We start from the raw sequence: 22,791 nt of genomic DNA, 5'->3' as shown, positions 1-22,791 counted from the left end.
AATATGCAAGTTCATTATCTAGTCCATTCACTGCTAGCTAGTCTGGTTTATTTAAGGCTTTAACCATTTCTTAAACCAACAATTTATCTTAATCCAGCAACACTTACTAAGAAAGGAAATGACATTTCCCCCCAGAGCTTCTACTTTACTGAGCCTCGGGATTTGGTTAGCTGGCAGTGGAAATAATGTACTTTCCCACAGCTCAGAATGAGTTACACTCAGGAATCCAACTCGGAATTCTCTCACGGGGCCAGAGAGATAGCACATCGATAAAAGTTTGCCTTGCAATAAAAAAAAAAAAAAAAAAAAAAGAAAGTAAGTTTGCCTTGCACACCACTGATCCAGGATGGACGGTGGTTTGACTCTTGGCACCCCATGTGGTCCCCCAAGCCAGCCAGGAATAGTAACCCCTGAGCGCTGCCTGATGTGACCCAAAAACAAACAAACAAAAAGAAATGAATTCTCTCTCTCATTCTCATGATGTTTTCCAGTTTCTATCCTCGCTTTAGAAGATTCTGCTGAATTTTGTGTTACCCTCCGCAAACAAGCACCATCACCACAATTTCCGCTTCTGAGGAAATTACCTCCAAGCTTTTATGAAAGGGAAACTGAGTCCAGATACCCTTCTACCTTAGTATCATCTCTGAGCCATTCTCCATGTTTTGCTCCAAAGGTGGAAAGTTGAAGATCAGGCAGATCCAACTTCATATAGGGTACTAAAGAAATGTAACACTATAAAAAATTAATATTCATGCTACTGGAGATACTTACGCTACTGGGTGCTCACACTATGAGATAGTTGCTCAAAAGGAACAGCTGCAAGTCATTGGATTTGAATTTCTCCAGCTTGTTTCTGAAATGGGGAAAGGCAACTTCATACAAAAACAAAAACAAAAACAAAAACGGAAAAGCTAACCTTCAAACGTCAAAAAAACTGACAACCAGTATAAGGGCAGAGCCCAAAAACATTCAAACAACAGAGATCCAGGCCTGTAACTGGGAATTTTAAAGCCCACAAAATAAATTGTTCATAGAGTCACAAGATTAAGAGCCCATAAGCTGTTCATTTGGTCTTATATGACTCTTATTAGAAAAACAATGTTCCCTAGAAACTGTCAAAAAAGTAACAAGACATCTGCAATGCCTACTAACTGAACAAGGGGGATGTTCTCAATTCTTCTGGAGGCAAAACAAAAACCAGTTTCTTACTGGAAATGAAAGCAATGCTGGAAAGAAATGAAATCCTAACAGTATCAAACCCGAGGCTGACCAGGTTATGACCTTAAAGCAGAAGCCCTCCTGGCCTCTTCCATCCCAGGGTAGAAATTGCCCTGCCCTACCACAGGACAGCTCCAAAGGCCACACTAAAGCTCCGCCCTTTCCCACCCCTTGCACCAGGTGCTCCACCCACAGAAGCATCAGGAAGGCGGATGGTGGAAGGGAGAGCATCTCATCACCTGCTAGCTCAACGCAGAGCTCTGCCCTTCAACATCCAACTACGCATATTTTTTTTTAATCTAAATCTCACTAGATTTTAAAAAAGAATAGAAAACTCTGGACCAAATACACTATTAACTTAAAAAGTTAGGAGGGAAACCAATTACATTGACAACACTTTCTTGAAAAAATAGATTCACTTTCTTTTGAAATCATGATGGTGAGATGTGTTTTTCTCCTCAGGTGCCCTGTGGCGGCACACAGCTTGACTGGGAAAATCCCGCCAACTTCCAAGTCTGGAGAAGAGGGTTATGGGGTGTGGGGTGGGGAATGTCCTTCCAGCACATGAGAAGCATCAGGTCCCACCGGTGTGGAGAAGAGCACACGTCACCACTGGACAAGGAGAGCAGACAGAGACTCGGCTTCTTGAAGCCAGACACGGTCGGGAGCTTTCCTTGTTGTATTGGAAAAGTTCGTGAGGAAGCTTGTATAGGATCAGTCCAAAGAAGTCAAACTCTTTTATTTCCACTGTCCAGACATCAATCAGTCAATGTACTGGGAGAGCCAGCGGAAGCCCTCACCGTAGCCTTGCCGCTTCAGCACACTGCACATGAACACTTCCATGGGGCGGGCATTCAGCTCCTTCAGGGTCACATTTCCCTAAAGGAGGCAAAAACAGCAAAGACCCGTTAGGTCAGCAGGGGAGCACAATAACTTTATCCTGTCCTTGGAAGTCAATCTTGGGGATCTGTGGGAAGAACGTGGGTGAGGTCACATGGGGGATTTTTGCAAGACTTCAGCCTTTCAACATAATCTAGTCTCGGCCTCTATGTGAAGAGCATCTGTTCTGAGCACACCAACACTCTCCTGAAAATTACAGCAGTAAAACAAGGTTACTACAACCCACTATACCAACAAACTCTTCAATGGACAGAAAGAAAAAAAAAAGTCAGACAACTTTTAGAATAAGTGCATTCTTGTTAACACATTTATAAATATATACCAATACCAGGTGATATAATGAAAAATTAAGAAGTGTGTGAAAATAAGAAAATGCAGAAGGAAAACTACATGGACCACTTGAAGCATCTCTAGAAAGAAAAAGACTAACTAGTATAGGCCAGCCTAACGATATGTGAAAAACAAGAAGCCAGGGCCAGGGGCCCAGAGAGATAGCACAGCCGCGTTTGCCTTTTTTTTTTTTTTTTTTTTTTTTTTTTTGGTTTTTGGGCCACACCCGGTGACGCTCAGGGGTTACTCCTAGCTATGCGCTCAGAAGTCGCTCCTGGCTTGGGGGACCATATGGGACGCCGGGGGATCGAACCGCGGTCCGTCTCCTAGGCTAGCGCAGGTAAGGCAGGCACCTTACCTCCAGCGCCACCGCCCGGCCCCGCGTTTGCCTTTTTAAGCAGCCAATCCAAGACCAAAGGTGGTTGGTTCGAATCCCGGTGTCCCATATGGTTCCCCGTGCCTGCCAGGAGCTATTTCTGAGCAAACAGCCAGGAGTAACTCCTGAGCACCACTGGGTGTGGCCCAAAAACCAAAAACCAAAAAAAAAAAAAAAAAAAAAAAAAAAAGCTAGGGCCAGAGATAGCATGGAGGTAGTGCGTTTGCCCTGCATTCAGAAGGATGGTGGTTTGAATCCCAGCATCCCATATGGTCCCCCAAGTCTGCCAGGAGCAATTTCTGAGAGTAGAGCCAGGAGTATCCCCTGAGTGCAGCCGGGTATGATCCAAACAAACAAACAAACAAACAAAAAAGAAAACCAAGAAGGAAAAGAAAATGTTTTCATGGTCCGGGCGGTGGCGCTAAAGGTAAGGTGCCTGCCTTGCCTGCGCTAGCCTTGGACGGACCGCGGTTCGATCCCCCGGCATCCCATATGGTCCCCCAAGCCAGGAGCAACTTCTGAGCTCATAGCCAGGAGTAACCCCTGTGCATTACCGGGTGTGGCCCAAACCAAAACCAAAAAAAAAAAAAAAAAAAAAAAAGAAAATGTTTTCAATGTTATTTTAGGGTAACCTCAATGGTGGACTGAGTCGAAGGTCATGTGCTCCTAGGAGTGCAGAGGAAACCACAGGTGAATCAAACCAGGCCTCTTCACCTACTTCCTACCTTTTGAGCTATCTTTTTTATCTCAGAATCCAGAACTTTCTTGATTAATGAAAACTGATTACAAGATTTCAGAAGCATAGTTTTAGCAATAGCTCTTCCAGATGGCAAAACTTCTGTGTAGGCCCTGATTGAAACAGACTGTTGTGTTCACTCCTGGTTTTATAAGGGACATGTGAGGACCCTGGACCAGATGATGCGAGGTTTCCTAATCTTCGAAGCAGGCAACACTGATGAGACCGATTGTCATCAGGGTGCTCTGATCTCTTTGTTAATAAAGTGATACAAATGGTCGCCAGGATTTCACACCTGAAATCTCCCCCTCAAAAAATAAAAGCAGGTCCTACCACTGCCTTCCTCCTCAAATGCCTAAAGAATTTAAAACAGGTAAAAATGGGCTGAAGAAATGGCATGTCGGGCTGAGCACAGGAGGAGGCCTAAAGTGGATCCCCGGCAAAACATGACCTCCAAAACAAGCAAAACATAAGCTACAAAAAAGGAAAACAGTAAAAAAAAAAAAAAAAAGAAAAGAAAGAATATGCTTACTTAAAAAAGTAAAAATATGCTCCTGGGGCCGGAAAGATAGCATGCAGAAAAACAGTGGTTTGAATCCCGGCATCCCATATGGTCCCCCAGCCTGCCAGGAGCGATTTCTGAGTGTAGAACCAGGAGTAACCCCTGAGCGCTGCCGGGTGTGACCTCAAAAAAACAGGAAAAAAAAAAAAAAAAAGAATATGCTCCTGCCTTAAAGATCATAAAGCACACACAGTAAAGCAAATGCCAAGAAACTACTAAAGGGGAAGGAAAATCAAGATCCTGAAAACTGAGCATGTTTTTGGTGTGTCCCCTGGAGATTTTTCTCTTACCTTTCCTGTGGTCTGTCCATAAAGCCCAAATACTTCACGGAGCTTTTCTTCACTGATTGCATCTGCTCTGTCAATTTTGTTACCCAAGATAAGGATTGGCACGTTGGATATTGTCTCATCGGTCATTAAAGCCTGAAGGTAAGTTTATAAGAAAAGAAAAATGAAAGGCCCACAAAGACCACCAGGTAACAAAAGACAAAGCACAACTTTCTCCTAAGGCTTCAAGGTATGATCTTTATCCCTAAGTGACTAACAAAAAGTTAATCCTGACATTAATCTAACACCTTTAACAGTAGGTAAAAATTACCTTAAGGTTGCCTTGACTTTCAAAGTTACCTTGATATCAAAATTCCCTAAGAACTTCGACTTTAGGGCAACAGAACAACAGCACACCAAGTAGGGCATTTGCCTTGCATGTGGTTGACCTGAGTTCAACCCCTGGCATCCCATATGGTCTCCCAAGCCTGCCAGGAGTAATTTCTGAGCACCACCAGATGGAGCCCCAAAACAAAACCAAAAAAAGAGCTTCAACTTCAGTGGGCAGAAGTGGCCCACCTAACTCTGAGCTAAATCTTAACTCAGCAACAGGCCAACCTCAAGTCATCACAGAGCAAACTCTAGAATGGACACTCTTAGACAGGCCTCAAGCAGACACCAATTCTTCCCCACATAATGTAAGTGCTATCAACACACTCTCAGGCACTGAAAGAGATACAAAAACATGGGTAAGATGGATGCATGGACTAGAGAAATGTTCACATCTTTTAACAAGGTGAAGCTAGCAGAGGGTCAAAAGGGGACAGAATAGACTTATTGAAAGGACAGATGGGGGCCGGAGAGATAGCACAGCAGTGTTTGCCTTGCAAGCAGCCGATTCAGGACCTCAGGTGGTTGGTTCCAATCCCGGTGTCCCATATAGTACCCTGTGCCTGCCAGGAGCTATTTCTGAGCAGATAGGCAGGAGTAAGCCCTGAGCACTGCTGGGTGTGGCCCAAAAACAACAACAACAACCAAAAAGAAAGAAAGAAAGAAAGAAAGAAAGAAAGAAAGAAAGAAAGAAAGAAAGAAAGAAAGAAAGAGAGAGAGAGAGAGAGAGAGAGAGAGAAAGAAAGAAAGAAAGAAAGAAAGAAAGAAAGAAAGAAAGAAAGAAAGAAAGAAAGAAAGAAAGAAAGAAAGAAAGAAAGAAAGAAAAAGAAAGAAAGAAAGAAAGGACAAAGAAACCAGTAATGTAGGACTAAGGAACACTTTGTTTTTGTTTTTGGGTTTTTTGGGTTTTTTTTTTGGTTTTTGGGCCACACCCAGCGGTGCTCAGGGGTTACTCCTGGCTGTCTGCTCAGAAATAGCTCCTGGCAGGCACGGGGGACCATATGGGACACCGGGATTCGAACCAACCACCTTTGGTCCTGGATCAGCTGCTTGCAAGGCAAACGCCACTGTGCTATCTCTCCGGGCCCAGGACTGAGGAACACTTTAATAAAATTATGAATCCTAGGGACTGGCGCAATAAGTACAATGAACCAGGTACTTTCCTTACACATGACTGACCTGGGATTGGCCCTTAATACCCATTATGGTTCCCTGAGCATGCATTGATAGGTATGATTCCTGAGTGCAAGGCCAGGAGTAACCTCTGAACGTTCCCAGGTATGGCTCAAAAAGCGGAAAAAAAAAAAAAATGGGCTCTGAAAGAGGGGCAGGATGTGGGTAGGTGAGAAGGCAAAGGAAGAACAGCAGCAATGGCTTCACAGAGGGAAGGAACTCTGAGAAGCCTCACAGAACTGACAGCAAGGTTCAAGCACCTTTGCTGCCAGTAATAACAGATCAATGAAGTCACAGGCCAGACTGCAATAGTCTCAAGCCCAAACCCAGAAACTGCTAGATAGACTTCCTTGGCTTGGTGAATTCACAGACAGCGTTCTGTCACATCCTGAGAGTAGTTCAAAGTAGCAGAGAAAAGCAGCTGAAAACGTGATCTAGATGATGATGCAACTAGCACACAAGATTTTTGATAGCGAGGATGATATTTCTCATGCTCAGTAACAAATATTTATTTGGCCTAAATATGAATCTCTCTTCTGCTGTATTGTGTATATTTTTGAGCTTTTACTTCCAAACATAAAAATTTATACAGGCAAATATATGCCCTTGCAGTTTAAACAGAAAGGAATGTTCTGCTTTGGGGACATTTTTTTTTCTTTTGTTTTTTTTTGGCCACACTCGTTTAATGCCCAGGAGTAGGCTAAGCGCTCAGAAATTGCCCCTGGCTTGGGGGGATTATATGGGGGTACCATATGCTGGGGGATCGAACCGCGGTCCTTCCTTGGCTAGCGCTTGCAAGGCAGACATCTTACCTCTAGCGCCACCTCACCGGCCCCGGGACATTTCTAAAGTACTTTGAATACTTGCTAACTAATTTTTACCTCAGAATTAACATCCAAGAAGTTTGGCCAGGATATAACATTGGGCTGTTGAGAAAACTTTTTTGTGTTTCCTTTTGTTTTTGGGTCATACCTAGCAGCAGTCAAGGGTAAATTCTGGCTCTACACTCAGAAATCGCTCTTGGCAGGCTCAGGAGACCATATGGGATGCCAGGATTCGAACCACCAGCCTTCTGCATGAAAGGCAAATGCCCTACCTCCACGCTATCTCTCCGGCCCCTGTCGAGAAAACTTTTACCAGTTACAGATTTGCATCTCATTCTGATAAATTTGTCTCTTTTATTTGCCCCTAATACAAAAACTTCTTCCCTCAGAAATAGAAAGTTTGGGAGTCAGAGAGATAGCCTGGAGGTAAGGCCTTACATCCAGGATGGTGGTTCGAATCCGGGCATCCCACATGATCCTCCATGACTGCCAGGGGTGATTTCTGAGCACAGAGCCAGGAGTAATCCCTGAGCACTGGGGGGGGGGGGGTTTGACCCACCCACCCCCAAAACAAACAAACAAACAAACAAAAGAAATAGGAAGTTTGATAAGAAAAGCCCGGCACATTGCAAAATCCCTTAATCTACATCAGTATTGACATCCAGAGTCTAGCTGGACAGGAACTGCTTTGAGATGTTAAAATTCACCTTCTCTCTCTCTCTCTCTCTCTCTTTTTTTTTTTTTTGGTTTTTGGGCCACACCCAGTGTTGCTCAGGGGTTACTCCTGGCTGTCTGCTCAGAAATAGCTCCTGGCAGGCACAGGGGACCATATGGGACACCGGGATTCTAACCAACCACCTTTGGTCCTGGATCGGCTGCTTGCAAGGCAAACACTGCTGTGCTATCTCTCCGGGCCCTCACCTTCTCTTTTAACTCTGGACTCTTACTTGAAATTCATTTCTATATCTATTCATCAGGTCTTTGTACCACCTAAAGTCAAGTGAATTATTGTATATATCAAACTATGTACGCTGAGAAAGTTTCTGTTAACAAGAGATATGTTGTACTTTGCATAGAAACAAATGTGAGCATCTTTTCATACCACAGAAAAAAACTGTGACTGGTAAAATTCCCCGTATCTACCCCTGATTTTTCACATTAAATATCAGGACATTTTTGTTCTCCCACATAACCTTGTTTGGTCTCTATTTATTCCATATTTCTCCATTCGTGCCCTCATTTTCCTAGAGAGAATTCAAAGTTCATTAACATAATTGGACCAAAGCTAGCCACAGCAATATTCTATTGTGATTTTCATCCCAAAGGTGATAGATCTGCTAAAAGAAAAGTGCAATGGCAAGTGTGAGAAAGTTCCTTCTAGTATTACAATCCTTGGAAGGTTGATGGATGGAATCTCTACCAAGTCACAGAACACAGGACTGCACGTCCAAGAAAGTTGACTGGACAGAAATATTTCAGTCTGGGAGAATAAATGGGAAATGGGTAGAGAAGTTATCTCGGAGATTTATGTATGAGGCTGCGGCTCCACATAGATAATTCATGTAGGTGTTGGTGGCGTGTGGGTGATAGAAACAGGAATCAGGTATCATCGATAGGTTTAAAAGACCCTAGAAAACACCAGACCTAACAGCTAAGCAAAGGAACAGGTAGCTTTGAAAAAGTCTTAGGGAAGTGCCAGCCATAGAGAGAGCAACAAAACCACAAAGAGCTTGGATTAAAAAGGAAAAACAAGTGCCAAGAAGTCACATAAGGCAGGAAGATCTTCCAGGCATGTGATTCTACAGGAGACAAGAGCTATATACATTTGCAAAACAAACTTAAAAAATTGAGACAAATTCAAACTGCCAGGAATAAGAATGGTAATAGCCAGAGAGCAGATAGAGAGTAGAAGAACAGGGTAAATGAGTAGGAATAACAAAGGCAACATTACAGAAATAGTCAAGCCAAGAAAATGCAATGCCAAGATGGGGCAAAGCCTGGAGTTCTTTTTTTTTTTTTTTTTTTGGGTGGGGGTGAGGAGTGGGCCACACTTAGTGGCGCTCAAGGGTTACTCCTGGGCTCTGTGGTCAGAAATCTTCCTGGCCCGGGGAACCATATGGGATGGTGAGGATAGAACCAACATCCATCCTGGGTCAGTTGCAAGCAAAGCAAATGCCCTACCACTGTGGTACCACTCAGGCCTCAAACCTAGAGTTCTTTTTTTTTTTTTTTTTTTTTTTTTTTTTTGGTTTTTGGGCCACACCCTGTGACGCTCAGGGGTTACTCCTGGCTATGGGCTCAGAAGTTGCTCCTGGCTTCTTGGGGGACCATATGGGACGCCGGGGGATCGAACCGCGGTCCGTCCTAGGCTAGCGCAGGCAAGGCAGGCACCTTACCTCCAGCGCCACCGCCCGGCCCCAAACCTAGAGTTCTTGATCCTATTCTTTTACTATAAACAAAGGGCCTGCCAAGTGTCCTTTGCTCTGCTAAAGCAAGGATTTTGTAAAGCACTATGGCAAGGTCCCCGCAATCAAATCACAATGTGCTGGGGAATACAAAGCAATAATCAAAAGTTAACATGGAAAACAGACAGTGAAGAGCTGGCAAATGATCAGGGCAATGGATGGGTATAACCAGGGAGCGCAGATTCATAAACAAAGAACATCATCTCTCTTAAAGGTTCGATATGCAGGGGCCAGGAAGGTGGCGCTAGAGGTAAGGTGTCTGCCTTGCAAGCGCTAGCGTAGGACGGACGGCGGTTCGATCCCCTGGCGTCCCATATGGCCCCCCCCAAGCCAGGGGCGATTTCTGAGCGCATAGCCAGGAGTATCCCCTGAGTGTCAAACGGGTGTGGCCCAAAAACCAAAACCAAAACCAATAAATAAATAAATAAATAAATAAAGGTTCGATATGCAATCGCATCAGAAAAAGTGACCATATGTCATGTATAAATGGAAAATATCTTACCTGTATACTCTGAACAATTACAATAAATAAAAACAAAATTAATTTAGTCAAGTTCAAAACTAGTTTCTATAGGATACTGGAAAGCTAAGTCTTAAAGACTAAGTCTTCCTTCCTGTACCCAGGCCTCCCACTGGAGGTTAACTGAATGATGAAGGTAGTACTAAACTATAATCCTTCAATAGAACAAGCCAAGAATGGGAAAAATAGGAACCTACGTTAAGCTCCACTTTGGATTCCATGAGGCGAGGCTGATCCGCACAGTCCACCAGGAAGACAATGCCATTAATTGCTGGGAGATAATTTTTCCAAACCCGACGTGCTGTGGGACAAAGTTTATAGTTACAGCAATACAAGCAGTTTTTGAAGATAAAGTATCCCAAAGTCAAAAAAATTGGCAAATCTCGGCCAAATTTTGTAGATTCCATATTGATTCAGCAGGTCCCAGCTACGGTTCAATCAAAACAGACAGTATCAAAAGATGATTTGTGGATTGAATTTGCAAAACTGGCCCATCTGGAGTAGCAAAAGAAATAGATGGGGTCCACCCTCTTCAGTGCAGCCTGGGTTTGCCCCACCAGACCCCGGGTATTCACCACTTCCTACTAATCCAGACAGTTTATTGCATTTAAATGATCTTCTTTGTCCCAGGGGCACATAAGCCTGCCCTAGAATTTGAATAGCAGAATGAAAGTTGTCCACAAAACTTTACCAGAGTCTTCCTACCTAATTAACAGTAATGGTTTCTGTGTGCTAACCACTCTACACATCTGTACTCAGATAAACTGGCCCTCACAGGGAGCTTGAGTTCACAGATCCACTGCCCCAGACTTCAGTAATCAATCCAGTGTGCCCCAATTTTGTTTTCCTTCTAAATGAAGTAATGGCAATTTGGGAATCAATGCTGCATTAGTTTCTAAATCTTTCTTTTTTTTTTTTTTTTTTTTTTTTGGTTTTTGGGCCACACCCTGTGACGCTCAGGGGTTACTCCTGGCTATGTGCTCAGAAGTCGCTCCTGGCTTGGGGGACCATATGGGACGCCGGGGGATCGAACCGCGGTCCGTCCTAGGCTAGCGCAGGCAAGGCAGGCACCTTACCTCCAGCGCCACCGCCCGGCCCCAGTTTCTAAATCTTTCAATTGATGAGTAATGAGTAAGGAAGTATCTGTACTTTAATATATTGTTAGTGATAGTTACCACCTAAAAAAATAGGACTTAGAAGAATTTTCCTTTGTTTTCTGATTTGCTTTTAGACCACTACTGGCTGGCAACTGTGCTCAGTACTTATTCCTGGCTATGTGCCCAGGGATCAAATCTGGACAAGCTCAGGGGACTCTGTGCAGTGCCAGGGATCGAATCCAGGTCACCTGGGAACAAAGCAATCATCTTAATCCTTGCACTCTTTAAATGCTCCAAAATATTCACTTGTATACACACCTGTGACTGCACAATGAATTAGATAACATCTGGGCCTGAACAACTTCTGAAAGTCAAAACCTTAAAGTTATAGAAAACAACTATCGACTATAGTAGCAATGTAGCTATTATGGAAAAAGCTTCTTTTCCCCCAAACAAAACTATGTGCCATTAACACATTTCCCTCTGGCTTATCAACACCTGAAATTACAAACTATCACACCAAATACAAATACATACACAACTTCCAATTCAGGTGTCAAAAAAATCTACTCCATCTCAAACTCCAGACGGTCTCAGTTCAACTGAGATAAATATAAACCTGCAAACAGTTTCCAATTATTTTGATTAAAAAAAAAAAAGATGTCATAGAACCATTCCTACTCCAATAAAAATAAAAAATCTGGGGCCAGCGAGGTGGCGCTAAAGGTAAGGTGTCTGCCTTGCAAGCGCTAGCCAAGGAAGGACCACGATTCGATCCCCCACGGTCCCATATGGTCCCTCCAAACCAGGGGCAATTTCTGAGCGCTTAGCCAGGAGTAAACCCTGAGCATCAAATGGGCGTGGCCCCCCCAAAAAAAAGAAAAGAAAAAAAATCTAGGAATCAAGACAAATTATAATAATCCTCCATAAAAATTATAGCCACTGTTCATGCTTTCATATATTTTCTTTCACTCCTTTTTGGTGTATAAAGCTGGGGATAAAACCCAGGGTCTCACACATACAAGACAATGCTTTGCCTCTGAGGTATATCCCAGGTCTCTTAATCGTTTTTCCTGTACACATAATTTATGTGCTATGGTATTACATATTTGGTTTTATAGGACACAATTATTAAAATAATTAACATAATTGTATCAAAGAAATCAATAAAAATTGCATGGATCACTTTTGGCTAAAATTGACTGAAGCACTAGATATCACCAACTTTCCATTTTTTACACTAAACTACAAAACGAAGTTATCATAATACTCCGAAATGAAATCGGGGGAGGGGGTGAAACGGGACATTAGTGGCCAGAAAGGTGCATGAGTGAAGGGATGGATGTTAGAACACTGTATGACTGAAACACAACCATGAACAACTCTGTGTATCTTACAAATGAGTGACTGACAGAATTCCAATACTTCCTTATTTTCCAAACCCACCCCAATATTTATTCCAACATCTTAATGTGTTTTTCTAAGAGTTTTGCCAAATGTTGAGTACTCATGAGATTAAAGCTGCCACATGTGGGCATCTCTAAAACACATATAAGATACCTAATAGGAATCTGGAAACTAAATGGATAAATTGAGTAAAGTGCAAAGTGAAGAAAATGCCCCAACAAATGCCCTAAATGGGCTGAATATACAAAACATCTATTCAGATTAGAGTGGTCACAAGTAGTCATTATATTGTTTGTGCAACTTCTAACTAGTTAAAAATATTTAATTCTTTATACTTACTTTGAATAAAATATATCAAGGGACATGATTAAAGTATAACACTGCATTAAACTGTGTTCAAGAACAAACACTGTAATGCAGCATTGGTGGTAAGCAGGAAGAGGGAGAAGTTTTTTTGTTTTTTTTTTAAATCATTTTTACAAAACAGCTTCTCTGGGCCAAAATGATAGTATAGCAAGTTGGTGATCCAAGTTCAATCCCTAGCATCCGTATGGCCCCTGAGCACTACCAGGAGTGATCTCAGAGCAAAGATCCAGAAGTAAGTAAGTAAGTTCTTTTTTTTTTTTTTTTTGGTTTTTGGGTCACACCCGGCAGTACTCAGGGGTTACTCCTGGCTGTCTGTTCAGAAATAGCTCCTGGGGGCCGGGCGGTGGCGCTGGAGGTAAGGTGCCTGCCTTGCCTGCGCTAGCCTAGGACGGACCGCGGTTCGATCCCCCGGCGTCCCATATGGTCCCCCAAGAAGCCAGGAGCAACTTCTGAGCACATAGCCAGGAGTAACCCCTGAGCGTCACAGGGTGTGGCCCAAAAACCAAAAAAAAAAAAAAAAAAAAAAAAAAAGAAATAGCTCCTGGCTGGCACAGGGAACCATCTGGGACACCGGGATTCGAACCAACCACCTTTGGTCCTGGATCGGCTGCTTGCAAGGCAAACGCCGCTGTGCTATCTCTCCAGGCCCCCAGAAGTAAGTTCTAAGTACCGCCAGGTGTGGCCCAAACAAAACGAAACAAAAAAGCTACACTATCAAGCAGATAAAAATAAAATATTCTGGCTAGATAACAATTATTATTATATTAAGGGTCTAGTGCTTTTCTTGGCAATATGTAATTAAATAGCTTAAGAAAAATATGCATTATATTAGGAGGGAAACTAATAAAGCTGTGCAAAAGGTATAATGGAATATAGTTTTCTACTATTCTTTTTGTTTGTTTAGGGGCCACCCCAGGTATATTTAAAACTTACACACAATTCTGCACTCAGGGGGTGACTTCTGGAGAAGGGGCTCTGGGGATGTAATGTAGTGCCAACATCAAGCCCAGGTCAGCTGCGTACAGGCAGCACCTATTCACTGCTCTCTCTCTTTAGCTCCTAGTCTTCAATTAATTAGGTAACTACTGATGCACTGGAAATTACATAAAATTAAGTGCCTATATTATTAAAAAAAAGCTCTCAACCCTCAACATAAAAATTTATACATTCAACTGACAGAGCTCATCTTAAAGAGGGTTACTCCAACGAAGAAGCCAATCTCCCCTTCAGGGCACCCTCTCTTACCTTGCTCATGCCCACCAAGGTCGAAAGTCGTGAATGTCATTCCAGCAATTGTCAGCTCTTCTGATGCTGAAAAGAAAGAAACTGATGCTGAAAAGAAGAAACATCCCCTTCCCAACAAGATCCAGCCAGCTGCCAAGACTGTTGTTAGCCAACACAAACACAAAACTTTCACTTGTAACTTTCACTTGTAAATGCGAGGATGCAAGGTGGAGCCTTCTTAAATCAGTCTAGAAATGCCCAGTTTCTTTTTGCCCCACTGTTTACTGCTTCTTATAGACAGGTGGAATCTGATTCACTAGGAGGATGGTAGAAACAGAGTGACTAAGTTCGGGGATGACCACGTGTGCCCTACAGGAAGCTTAATTTTTAGTGACTTTTCTTTGGGGACCTCAGTTAACGAAAGGCAGCAACTGGGATTTCATCCTCCGAGCCTAACACTGACCTTCAGACATCAAAGGTCACCTGGTATTGTCAAACCTACTCGGATGTAATGTTGGTACGTGTTGGCCCAATCTGTCGTCTTTGAGCATGTGTAGAAGAGTGGTTTTCCCTGCATTGTCCAAACCCAAAAATACAAGTTTTCCAGATTTCTTGTAGAGTCCTAAAAAAGAAAAAAAAAATTTTTTTATTAAACCTAATTTGATTCTGTATATTACCAAAGGTAGCTTCTATTTAAATTGTTCTAAGAAATCAAGTTTTTGGCCTCTGACTTATTCCAGGGTGATGGCTTTACCTAGGAACTGGAGCACACTGCTGAAGCCATTGTAGATCCAATCAAAGATGAAAGACATTATTAGTGCTTAGACCTGGAGAAAATAAGAGAGCAGCACACATTAGCTTTCTCAAGGAGGCTATTTTGTTCCAGAAAAGCTAACACATGTTTACAGTCCTATGTTGATGGTCTCTTTCAGGGTCAGAAAACAAAGGCTTTTGCACCTGATATAAAAAAAAAAAAAAAAAAAAAACCAAACCTCTGGGCCTCTTTGACCCATACAATTGCTGACTTTTCCTTTCTTTTAGGAAGTCTTTCTTTTTTTTTCTTGGTTTTTGGGTCCCACCCAGCAGCGCTCACGGGTTACTCCTGGCTCTATGCTCAGAAATTGCTCCTTGCAGGCTCAGGGGACCACATGGGATGCCGGGATTCGAACCACTGTCCTTCCACATGCAAGGCAAACTCACTACCTCCATGCTATCTCTCCGGCACCACTTTCTGACTTGCCTTTTCTTTTATAATTTTTTTCTGGGTTTTGGGCCACATCCAATAATAATCAGGAGTTTCTGGTTCTGTGCTCAGGAGACCTTAAGGGATTCTGGGAATTGAATCCAGGTCGACTTCGTACAAGACATAAGCCTTACCCATTGACCCCTTTTCCTTTCTTTGAAAGTGGCACTTTCCTCATGACTGGGTGACTCATGGAGATTTACCAAGAAGCTACTTATTCACACTCACCAGCTTCTTCTCTGCTATACCAGTGACAAACACCAATAATTCGGATTGAAATACCTCTCTTCCCTCTTCCCCCAAATGTAAGAATGAAAGGCCTACTAACTGTGACCAACACCTCAAGGAAATCAGTCTTGTCAATAATTCACATTGCAGCCGGAAAGATAGCATGGAGAAGGTCGGTGGTTCGAATCCCAGGATCCCATATGGTCCCCTGAGCCTGCTAGGAGCGATTTCTGAGCATGGAGCCAGGAATAACCCCTGAGCACTGCTGGGTGTGACCCCCCCCCCAAAATAAATAAAAGATATAATTATATGGGGCCGGCGAGGTGGCACTAGGGGTAAGGTGTCTGCCTTGCAAGCGCTAGCCAAGGAAGGATCGAGGTTTGATCCCCTGGCGTCCCATATGGTCCCCCCAAGCCAGGGGCAATTTCTGAGCGCTTACCCAGGAGTAACCCCTGAGTATCAAACGAGTGTGGCCCCCCCCCCAAAAAAAAACACCAAAAAGCCAAACAAACGAAAATTCACATTGCAACACCAATATTCTCTCTCTCGCTCTCTAAATAAAATTTAAGAATAAAGGGTCGGAGAGAAGCATGGAGGTAAGGCGTTTGCCTTTCATGCAGAAGGACGGTAGTTCGAATCCCGGCATCCCATATGGTCCCCTGCGCCTGCCAGGGGTGATTTCTGAGCATAGAGCCAGGAGTAACCCGAGCGCTGCCAGGTGTGACCCAAAACACAAACAAAAAACTATAATTCCTGTCTCTCTTTAAAGAACTCTAAAAAACTAAGCTCCAAAAACCTTACTAGCTAGTACAATTTGTCCTGTTCTATTTACCAATGCTCTCCTCATTAAAGAATAATATTTAGGGGCCGGAGAGATAGCATGGAGATAAGGTGTTTGCCTTGCATGCAGAAGGACAGTGGTTCAAATCCCGGCATCCCACATGGTCCCCTGAGCCTGCCAGGAGCGATTTCTGAGCACAGAGCTAGGAGTAACCCCTGAGTGCTGCCAGGTGTGACCCAAAACCAAAACCAAAAAAAAAAAAAAAAAATACTGTTTAGCCCCCTTAGCAGATAGCTATTCTCAACTCATAAAAACAGCTTCTTAAGTTAAGAATCCTCATTCAGGGCCTGGCAGTGGGTTTCTGGTCAGGTTCATGTCTTTTTTTTTTTTTTTTTTTGGTTTTTGGGCCACACCCGGCAGTGCTCAGGGGTTACTCCTGGCTGTCTGCTCAGAAATAGCTCCTGGCAGGCACAGGGGACCATATGGGACACTGGGATTCGAACCAACCACCTTTGGTCCTGGATTAGCTGCTTGCAAGGCAAACGCCGCTGTGCTATCTCTCCGGGCCCAGGTTCATGTCTTAATACTGAAAGGACTGTCACTGCCTGTTTCCCACAGCCTACAAAAGAGGGGAGCTCCAAAGCTGCTAGGCCTGCACACCTTCATAATGAGAAGACCTAGCACTAGGCCTTATGGTTACTGAGAGTCAGCATTTCATAGTTCATAATGAACTTTTGCCTGTCTCAGACATAATCAGAAAATAAAGGCCACCCCGACTCGACCTAGTTTTTTCCAATGGCAGGTACAGCTACATACTTTTATCCTTGATGTGGCCAAAAGATACTCAAAAAATACACACTTCAGGGCCAGGAGGCAGCACAAAGGGCTGCAACACGTGCCTGGCACCAGTAGGCAGGCCAGAAAGACAAAGTCACAGTGAGTGGTAAAGTCTCCACAAAACCTACCTATGTTGGGGTTGGAGAGAGATAGTGTAGCAAGGAGGGCGTTTGGCTTGCACAGAACCGAGGTCTGATCCCCAACACACATGTAGTGCCCAGAGCACAGCCAGAGTGATTCTTGAGTGCAGAGCCATAATCCCCTTAAGTACCTCTGGGTATAGCCCAAAATAAAACAAAAACAAACAAAAAATATCTACCTATATTCTTAAACCAAATCAAGTTAGGTGGTGTTGATTTCCTTTTCATTCAATACTGTTGTCGAAGGTAGGAGTCGTCAGAGCAATAGTGCAGTGGTTGAGGGGTGTACTTTACATGTAGCCTACCTAGATTTGATCCCCAGCACCATATATGGTCCCCAAGCCCCACCAGGAGTGACTCCAGCCAGATTGTAGAGTTAGAAAGAAATCCTTAGCCTTGGGGGATGTGGCCCCAAAACAAAACAAAACAAAACAAATAAACTACCGTATATTTGCAGGCATATGAGATGATCCTTCAACCCATGAAAAACTTCCTAAAAGTCTTAAAAGTTACTTCTTAAAAGTAAGAGGGGTGCGGATCACTCGTCCCTGAAGCTGGAACAAGTTTCAGCATGCCGTATACCAGCATATAATATGACTCCCGACTTTTAGGCAAATATGGTATTATTTTTGTTGGTAAACCCCATGACCTGACAAAAACTCATTAATGCCTGACTGCTGACTTTCAATGACTTTTATTCTGATTACTGAATGAAGCTTAGAAGAGGGACAGATGCTAGAGGAAAAAAGCTTTTACTAAAAGATACTAAATGTGAGGAGTTGGGTGGCGGAGGGGGTGTTTGAAGGGATAGGCAGCTTTCTTGAGAATTGGGCTCGACCCCCAACACTGGAGGGGTGGAATGACTAAAGGAGGTATTTGATCTTCATCAGTTCTATCAAAATATATTTTACACCAAATCAAAATCTAGCCTTTTAATGTTTTGTCTGGAAATTCACTTTAGGCAGTCCAAGGACTTAAGTACATACACAATGCCAGTGTTTACATTCCTACTACAGGCAGAACAGTGCATCTCTTTGCCAGCCAGCCTGTCACTCATTAAGGTCACTCCCACTGTGACTATGTATGTGTCATTGTGGGGTGTGATGGGGAAACGCTCTCTGTGGGACTCAGGTGTTAAGTACCTGGGATCAAACCCCAGATGTGACACAAGCAAGACCTGTGCTCCACTACTAGAGCCACCATCCTGAGTCACCTCTAACACACAACACCCATATACTCTTTTCTTTTTCTTTTTTTTTTCTTTTTTTTGGTTTTGGGGCCACACCCGGCGGTGCTCAGGGGTATTCCTGGCTGTCTGCTCAGAAATAGCTCCTGGCAGGCACGGGGGACCATATGGGACAATGGGATTCGAACCAACCACCTTTGGTCCTGGATCGGCTGCTTGCAAGGAAAACGCCGCTGTGCTATCTCCCCAGGCCCCCATATACTCTTTTCTATATTACCCGGCTTAGTGGCCAGAGCTTTAGAAACATAGTTTCCTACCGTTTCAAGAGTGTCTCTAACTAGAGGAATTCGGCAGGGATGACAAGAATATCTGAATATAAATGGTATTTTTCAGACTAACTGAATTCCTTACATTTTGCCATTTTCCCTTGAAATTCCTGCTTTAAAAGCCTTCTCAGGTTGGAGGGGGAAAGCCTTCTCAATCATCTTCTAAAATAATCTACAGTGTGTAAGGTACATCTTCAGGTAATGCTAAAAAATATAGAGGAAGGGGCCAGAGAGATAGCATGGAGATAGAGCGTTTGCCTTGCATGCAGAAGGATGGTGGTTTGAATCCCGGCATCCCATATGGTCCCCTGAGCCTGCCAGAAGCAATTTCTGAGCGTAGAGCCAGAAGTAACCCCTGAGCACTGCTGGGTGTAAACCCCTGAGAGAGGAGAGGAGAAAGGAGAGAGGAAAGGAGGGGGAGAGGGAGGGAGAGAGACAGAGAGAGAGAGAGAAAGACAGAGAGAAAGAGAGAGAGAGAGAGAGAGAGAGACAGAGAGAGAGAGACAGAGAGAGGAGGGACTGGAGAGATAGTACAGTAGGGAAGGTTCTTGCCTTGTGGATTTGACACCAGCATCTCACATGGTTCCCTGAGCAGGGATAACTCCTGAGTGCAGAGCCAGGAATAACCAGAGTGTGCTGGGTATATACCAAAAAAAGCCAGCACAGTGGGTGGAGCACTTATTTTTGCACATGGCTGAACTGGTTTCCCCCATGCACTGCATCTGGTTTCCCCTAACCCGCCAGAAATGATCCCTGAGCACTGCCAGGAATTCAATGAAAAAACAACTATGGAAACTTAATGGACTCATCTTTCAGTCTTAATGTGTCCACCCATCATAAGTAGTTTCAAAGATTATTCAGGTGCTGGGGGATATTCCAGGGGTTCAGGTGCATGTCTTGTTTTTTTTTTTTTGTTTTTGTTTTTTTTCATTTTTGGTTTTTGGGTTACACCTGGCAGCGCTCAGGGATTACTCCTGGTTCTGCACTCAGAAATTGCTCCTGGCAGGCTCAGGGGATCATATGGGATGCCAGAATTCAAACCACCATCCTTCTGCATGCGAGGCAAACGCCTTACCTCCATGCTATCTCTCCGGCCCCTGGGTGCATGTCTTGTACATGGCTGGCCTGAGTTTAATTCCCTGCACCACATGGTTCCCCCCAAGCACTGCAAAGTCTAGTCATGGATTCCCTCATGATTACTGCATGAAGCCCTCTCCAAACCTCCCAAAAATCCAATAAATAAGTTTATTCAGTGCCTGCTCAGATACCTCATTCCAGCTTCACCCCAACCATACAAAAGTCAGGATCTCTGGCCTGATTTCCCAAGGCAGGGTCACCAATAGTCTTAGCTCAGCTGAAGAATCAACAAGTCTCCTCCTTTTAGTTTTTTGTGTTTGTTTTTTGGGCCACACCCGGCAGTGCTCAGGGGTTACTCCTGGCTGTCTGCTCAGAAATAGCTCCTGGCAGGCACGGGGGACCATATGGGACACCGGGATTCGAACCAACCACCTTGGGTCCTGGATTGGCTGCTTGCAAGGCAAACGCCGCTGTGCTATCTCTCCGGACCCTTTTATTTTTTTATTTTTTGGTTTTGGATCACACCCTGTTGCGCTCAACGGTTACTCCTGGCTCTATGTCAGAAATCACTCCTGGCAGGCTCGGGGGACCTTATGGGACGCCGGGATTCGAACCACCGTCCTTTTGCATGCAAGGCAAATGCCCTACCTCCATGATATCTCTCCAGTGTAGGGAGCCAGATTCTCCTTCACAGTCTTGGCCCCAGCTGGTTTGTTTTTGAGGCCACTTAATGCTTGTGGTTCAGAGGTTCATACAATGCTCCAGAGCCAAAGGCCTGGGGGTGTGGGGCCTCCACAAAGCAAAGGCTCCAGTCTCTTGAATTCTGTGGCAAGAACCCTTCCTTTTAATCCCAAGCCAAAAAGCTCTTCCTGGTACTATCACAGCAAATCCAAATCACAAAATAACATAAAAACTTTCTTAAACCCACCATGTACACAGATTATCAACGTGGGAACCTTTTGCCTCTTGCTACATACATCTTGACAATTATTTGTTTCTACCCTCTTTCCCGCTCTACCCACCCCCTCTGCTCTCTCAACTCCCAACCAATCAGCACGCAAAACTCCCAATTTGCTCCTTCCAGGCCCCACAGAAGGGACTCAAAGGGGAGGAGGCAATAACGCTCAGCCTGTATATCAAGCATCTCTGCAACACTTCTCAGGCACACTACACAGGTCCCGAACCCATCGCAGACCTGCCCAGGAGGGCGGGCAGCAGGCTTTATTTATTTATTTTTAGCTTTTTAAAGAAGCCACGATCGGCTCCCAGGATCCAACGGTGGGCGCCAGTGCGAATCTCTACTAACCCTCTAGTACAATCTGGGCGGATGGAGGATAGGGAGAGAGAGAGAGACTGGCCTAACAAGCGCTTCATGGCCCCCTGCCCCACTGGCATTGAACACCCACCACTAAGCTGGGGCCGTCAAAATGTTCATTCATCTACGGGGCCGGAGAGATAGCATGGAGGCAGGGCGTTTGCCTTGCCTGCAGAAGGATGGTGGTTCGAACCCCGGCATCCCATATGATCCCTCGAGCCCTGCCAGGAGCGATTTCTAAGCACAGAGCTAGGAGGAAGCCCTGAGCGCTGCTGGGTGTGACCCAAAAACAAAACAAAACAAAACAAAACTGTTCATTGTTGGGTTTTTAATCATAGAATAAAACACCATCCTTCACCAGGGCACCCTTCCTGTCACTAATATCTCCCATTTCCCTCCCATTCCTCTATTTGGGGTTATTTTTTAAAAGGTTTAAAAAAAATAAAGGAGAAGGGCGGAGAGATAGCATGGAGATTGCATGCAGAAGGACGGTGGACAGTTCGAATCCCGGCATCCCATATGGTCCCCCAAAAGAGCCTGCCAATTTTCAGATAGCTGAATGCAGAGCCAGGAGGAACCCCTGAAAGCTGCCGGGTGTGACCCCAAAAAAATTTTAAAAATTGGTTCAATCCATAACAACGGGTGACAACAGAAACTGGGGTGGGGGGAAGGACAGACGTTCGAGTCACTGTTGCGGGGTCTGGCCCGGGTGTCGGGGGGCTCCCACCACCTGCCGGCTGCTGCGCTGAGCTCATCCGATGGCCAGGATCCCCCCGGGCAGGACCGATCGTCCCCGTAGCTGCGAGTCCCCGCGCGGAATGCGGCTCAACTAGAACCCCGGAGGCCCGCGCCGGCCCCTCCCCGCAGAACCAGCCCAAAGGCCCCACTCGCCCGACCGCCTGCGTGTCACTTCCCCCCCCCCCCGCACACACACACAAACACACACACAGCGGCCTCCGCGCTGTCATCCCCGGTTCTCCGCTCCCCTCCCTCGGCACGGGGCTCCCACTTACAGCCGGAGGGTCTCTCTCCGGCGGCGGCAGCGGCAGCGGGCGACCTCGACCCTCCTTACAGTACACAAGCCTACAGCAACCAGCAGCGCCAGCTACTCGCCGGAAATACGTCACTCCTCCCCACCCGGGACTTCCGGCGCGCCTTAGGCTCCGCCCCTCACGTCACGCGCCGCCCAATCAGCAACGCCAGCGGCTGAGGGCCGGTTCCGGGCGCGACGTAGCGCGCGGGGGAGGGATCTATTTGGCCCCGCCTACTCGCTTCCGGTGCTGTGCGACGACGCCCGAGACGTGGCAGTCAGTGCCCGGTGGCCTATCTAGGGGTTGGATGATGGGCTAGGGAGGGATAGGGATCTGGAATCCCTAGGTGCTTGGGGATTTCGGCTGCACGTCTGGCTGTGTCCTGTCCACCCCCCACCCCATTGCATGGGGAATATCACAAAAGATTGTCGCGGCCAGATTAGGCTTTGGGTCTCGGTCTAAAATGCATTCTGTTGATTTCAATTATAGTTTCCGTGGGAGCCTCCTTTTCAGAATAGTTTCTTTGCATGGAGATGTTATGTGCAGAGTGCAAAAATAGTATTTTGATTGCCTGATCTCATTTGATCTTAGACAAGTCTTACTTTTTTTTTTTTTTTTCTCAAGTTTTGGGCAACATCTAGTGGCGCTCTGAGGTTACTCCTGGCTTTGCACTCAGGAATTACTACTCTTGGCAGGATCAGAGTACCTATGAGATGCCAGGGATTGAATACTGGTTGGCTGTGTGCAAGGCAATCGCCCTCTTACTGTACTAT

At 44.9% G+C, this 22,791-nt stretch overlaps 2 protein-coding genes across 2 annotated transcripts in view; one reads left to right on the top strand and one right to left on the bottom strand.

The window, feature by feature from the left end:
- Positions 1-22,791, top strand: part of EIF4EBP2 (eukaryotic translation initiation factor 4E binding protein 2) — a 445,368-nt gene that overhangs the window by 228,773 nt on the left and 193,804 nt on the right. The window lies entirely within an intron of this gene.
- Positions 1,567-22,093, bottom strand: SAR1A (secretion associated Ras related GTPase 1A). Its single transcript, XM_049789228.1, has 7 exons — positions 22,001-22,093; positions 14,609-14,681; positions 14,357-14,476; positions 13,876-13,941; positions 9,958-10,061; positions 4,413-4,544; positions 1,567-2,097 (listed from the first exon to the last, which is right to left on the bottom strand). The coding sequence occupies exons 2-7, from the start codon at positions 14,664-14,666 to the stop codon at positions 1,981-1,983; spliced, it is 597 nt and encodes a 198-aa protein (XP_049645185.1). The 5' UTR covers positions 14,667-14,681; positions 22,001-22,093; the 3' UTR covers positions 1,567-1,980.

This window comes from Suncus etruscus, chromosome 15 (assembly GCF_024139225.1).
Source record: "Suncus etruscus isolate mSunEtr1 chromosome 15, mSunEtr1.pri.cur, whole genome shotgun sequence".
NCBI lineage: Eukaryota > Metazoa > Chordata > Mammalia > Eulipotyphla > Soricidae > Suncus > Suncus etruscus.
This window is presented reverse-complemented; position numbering and strand designations above follow the sequence as displayed.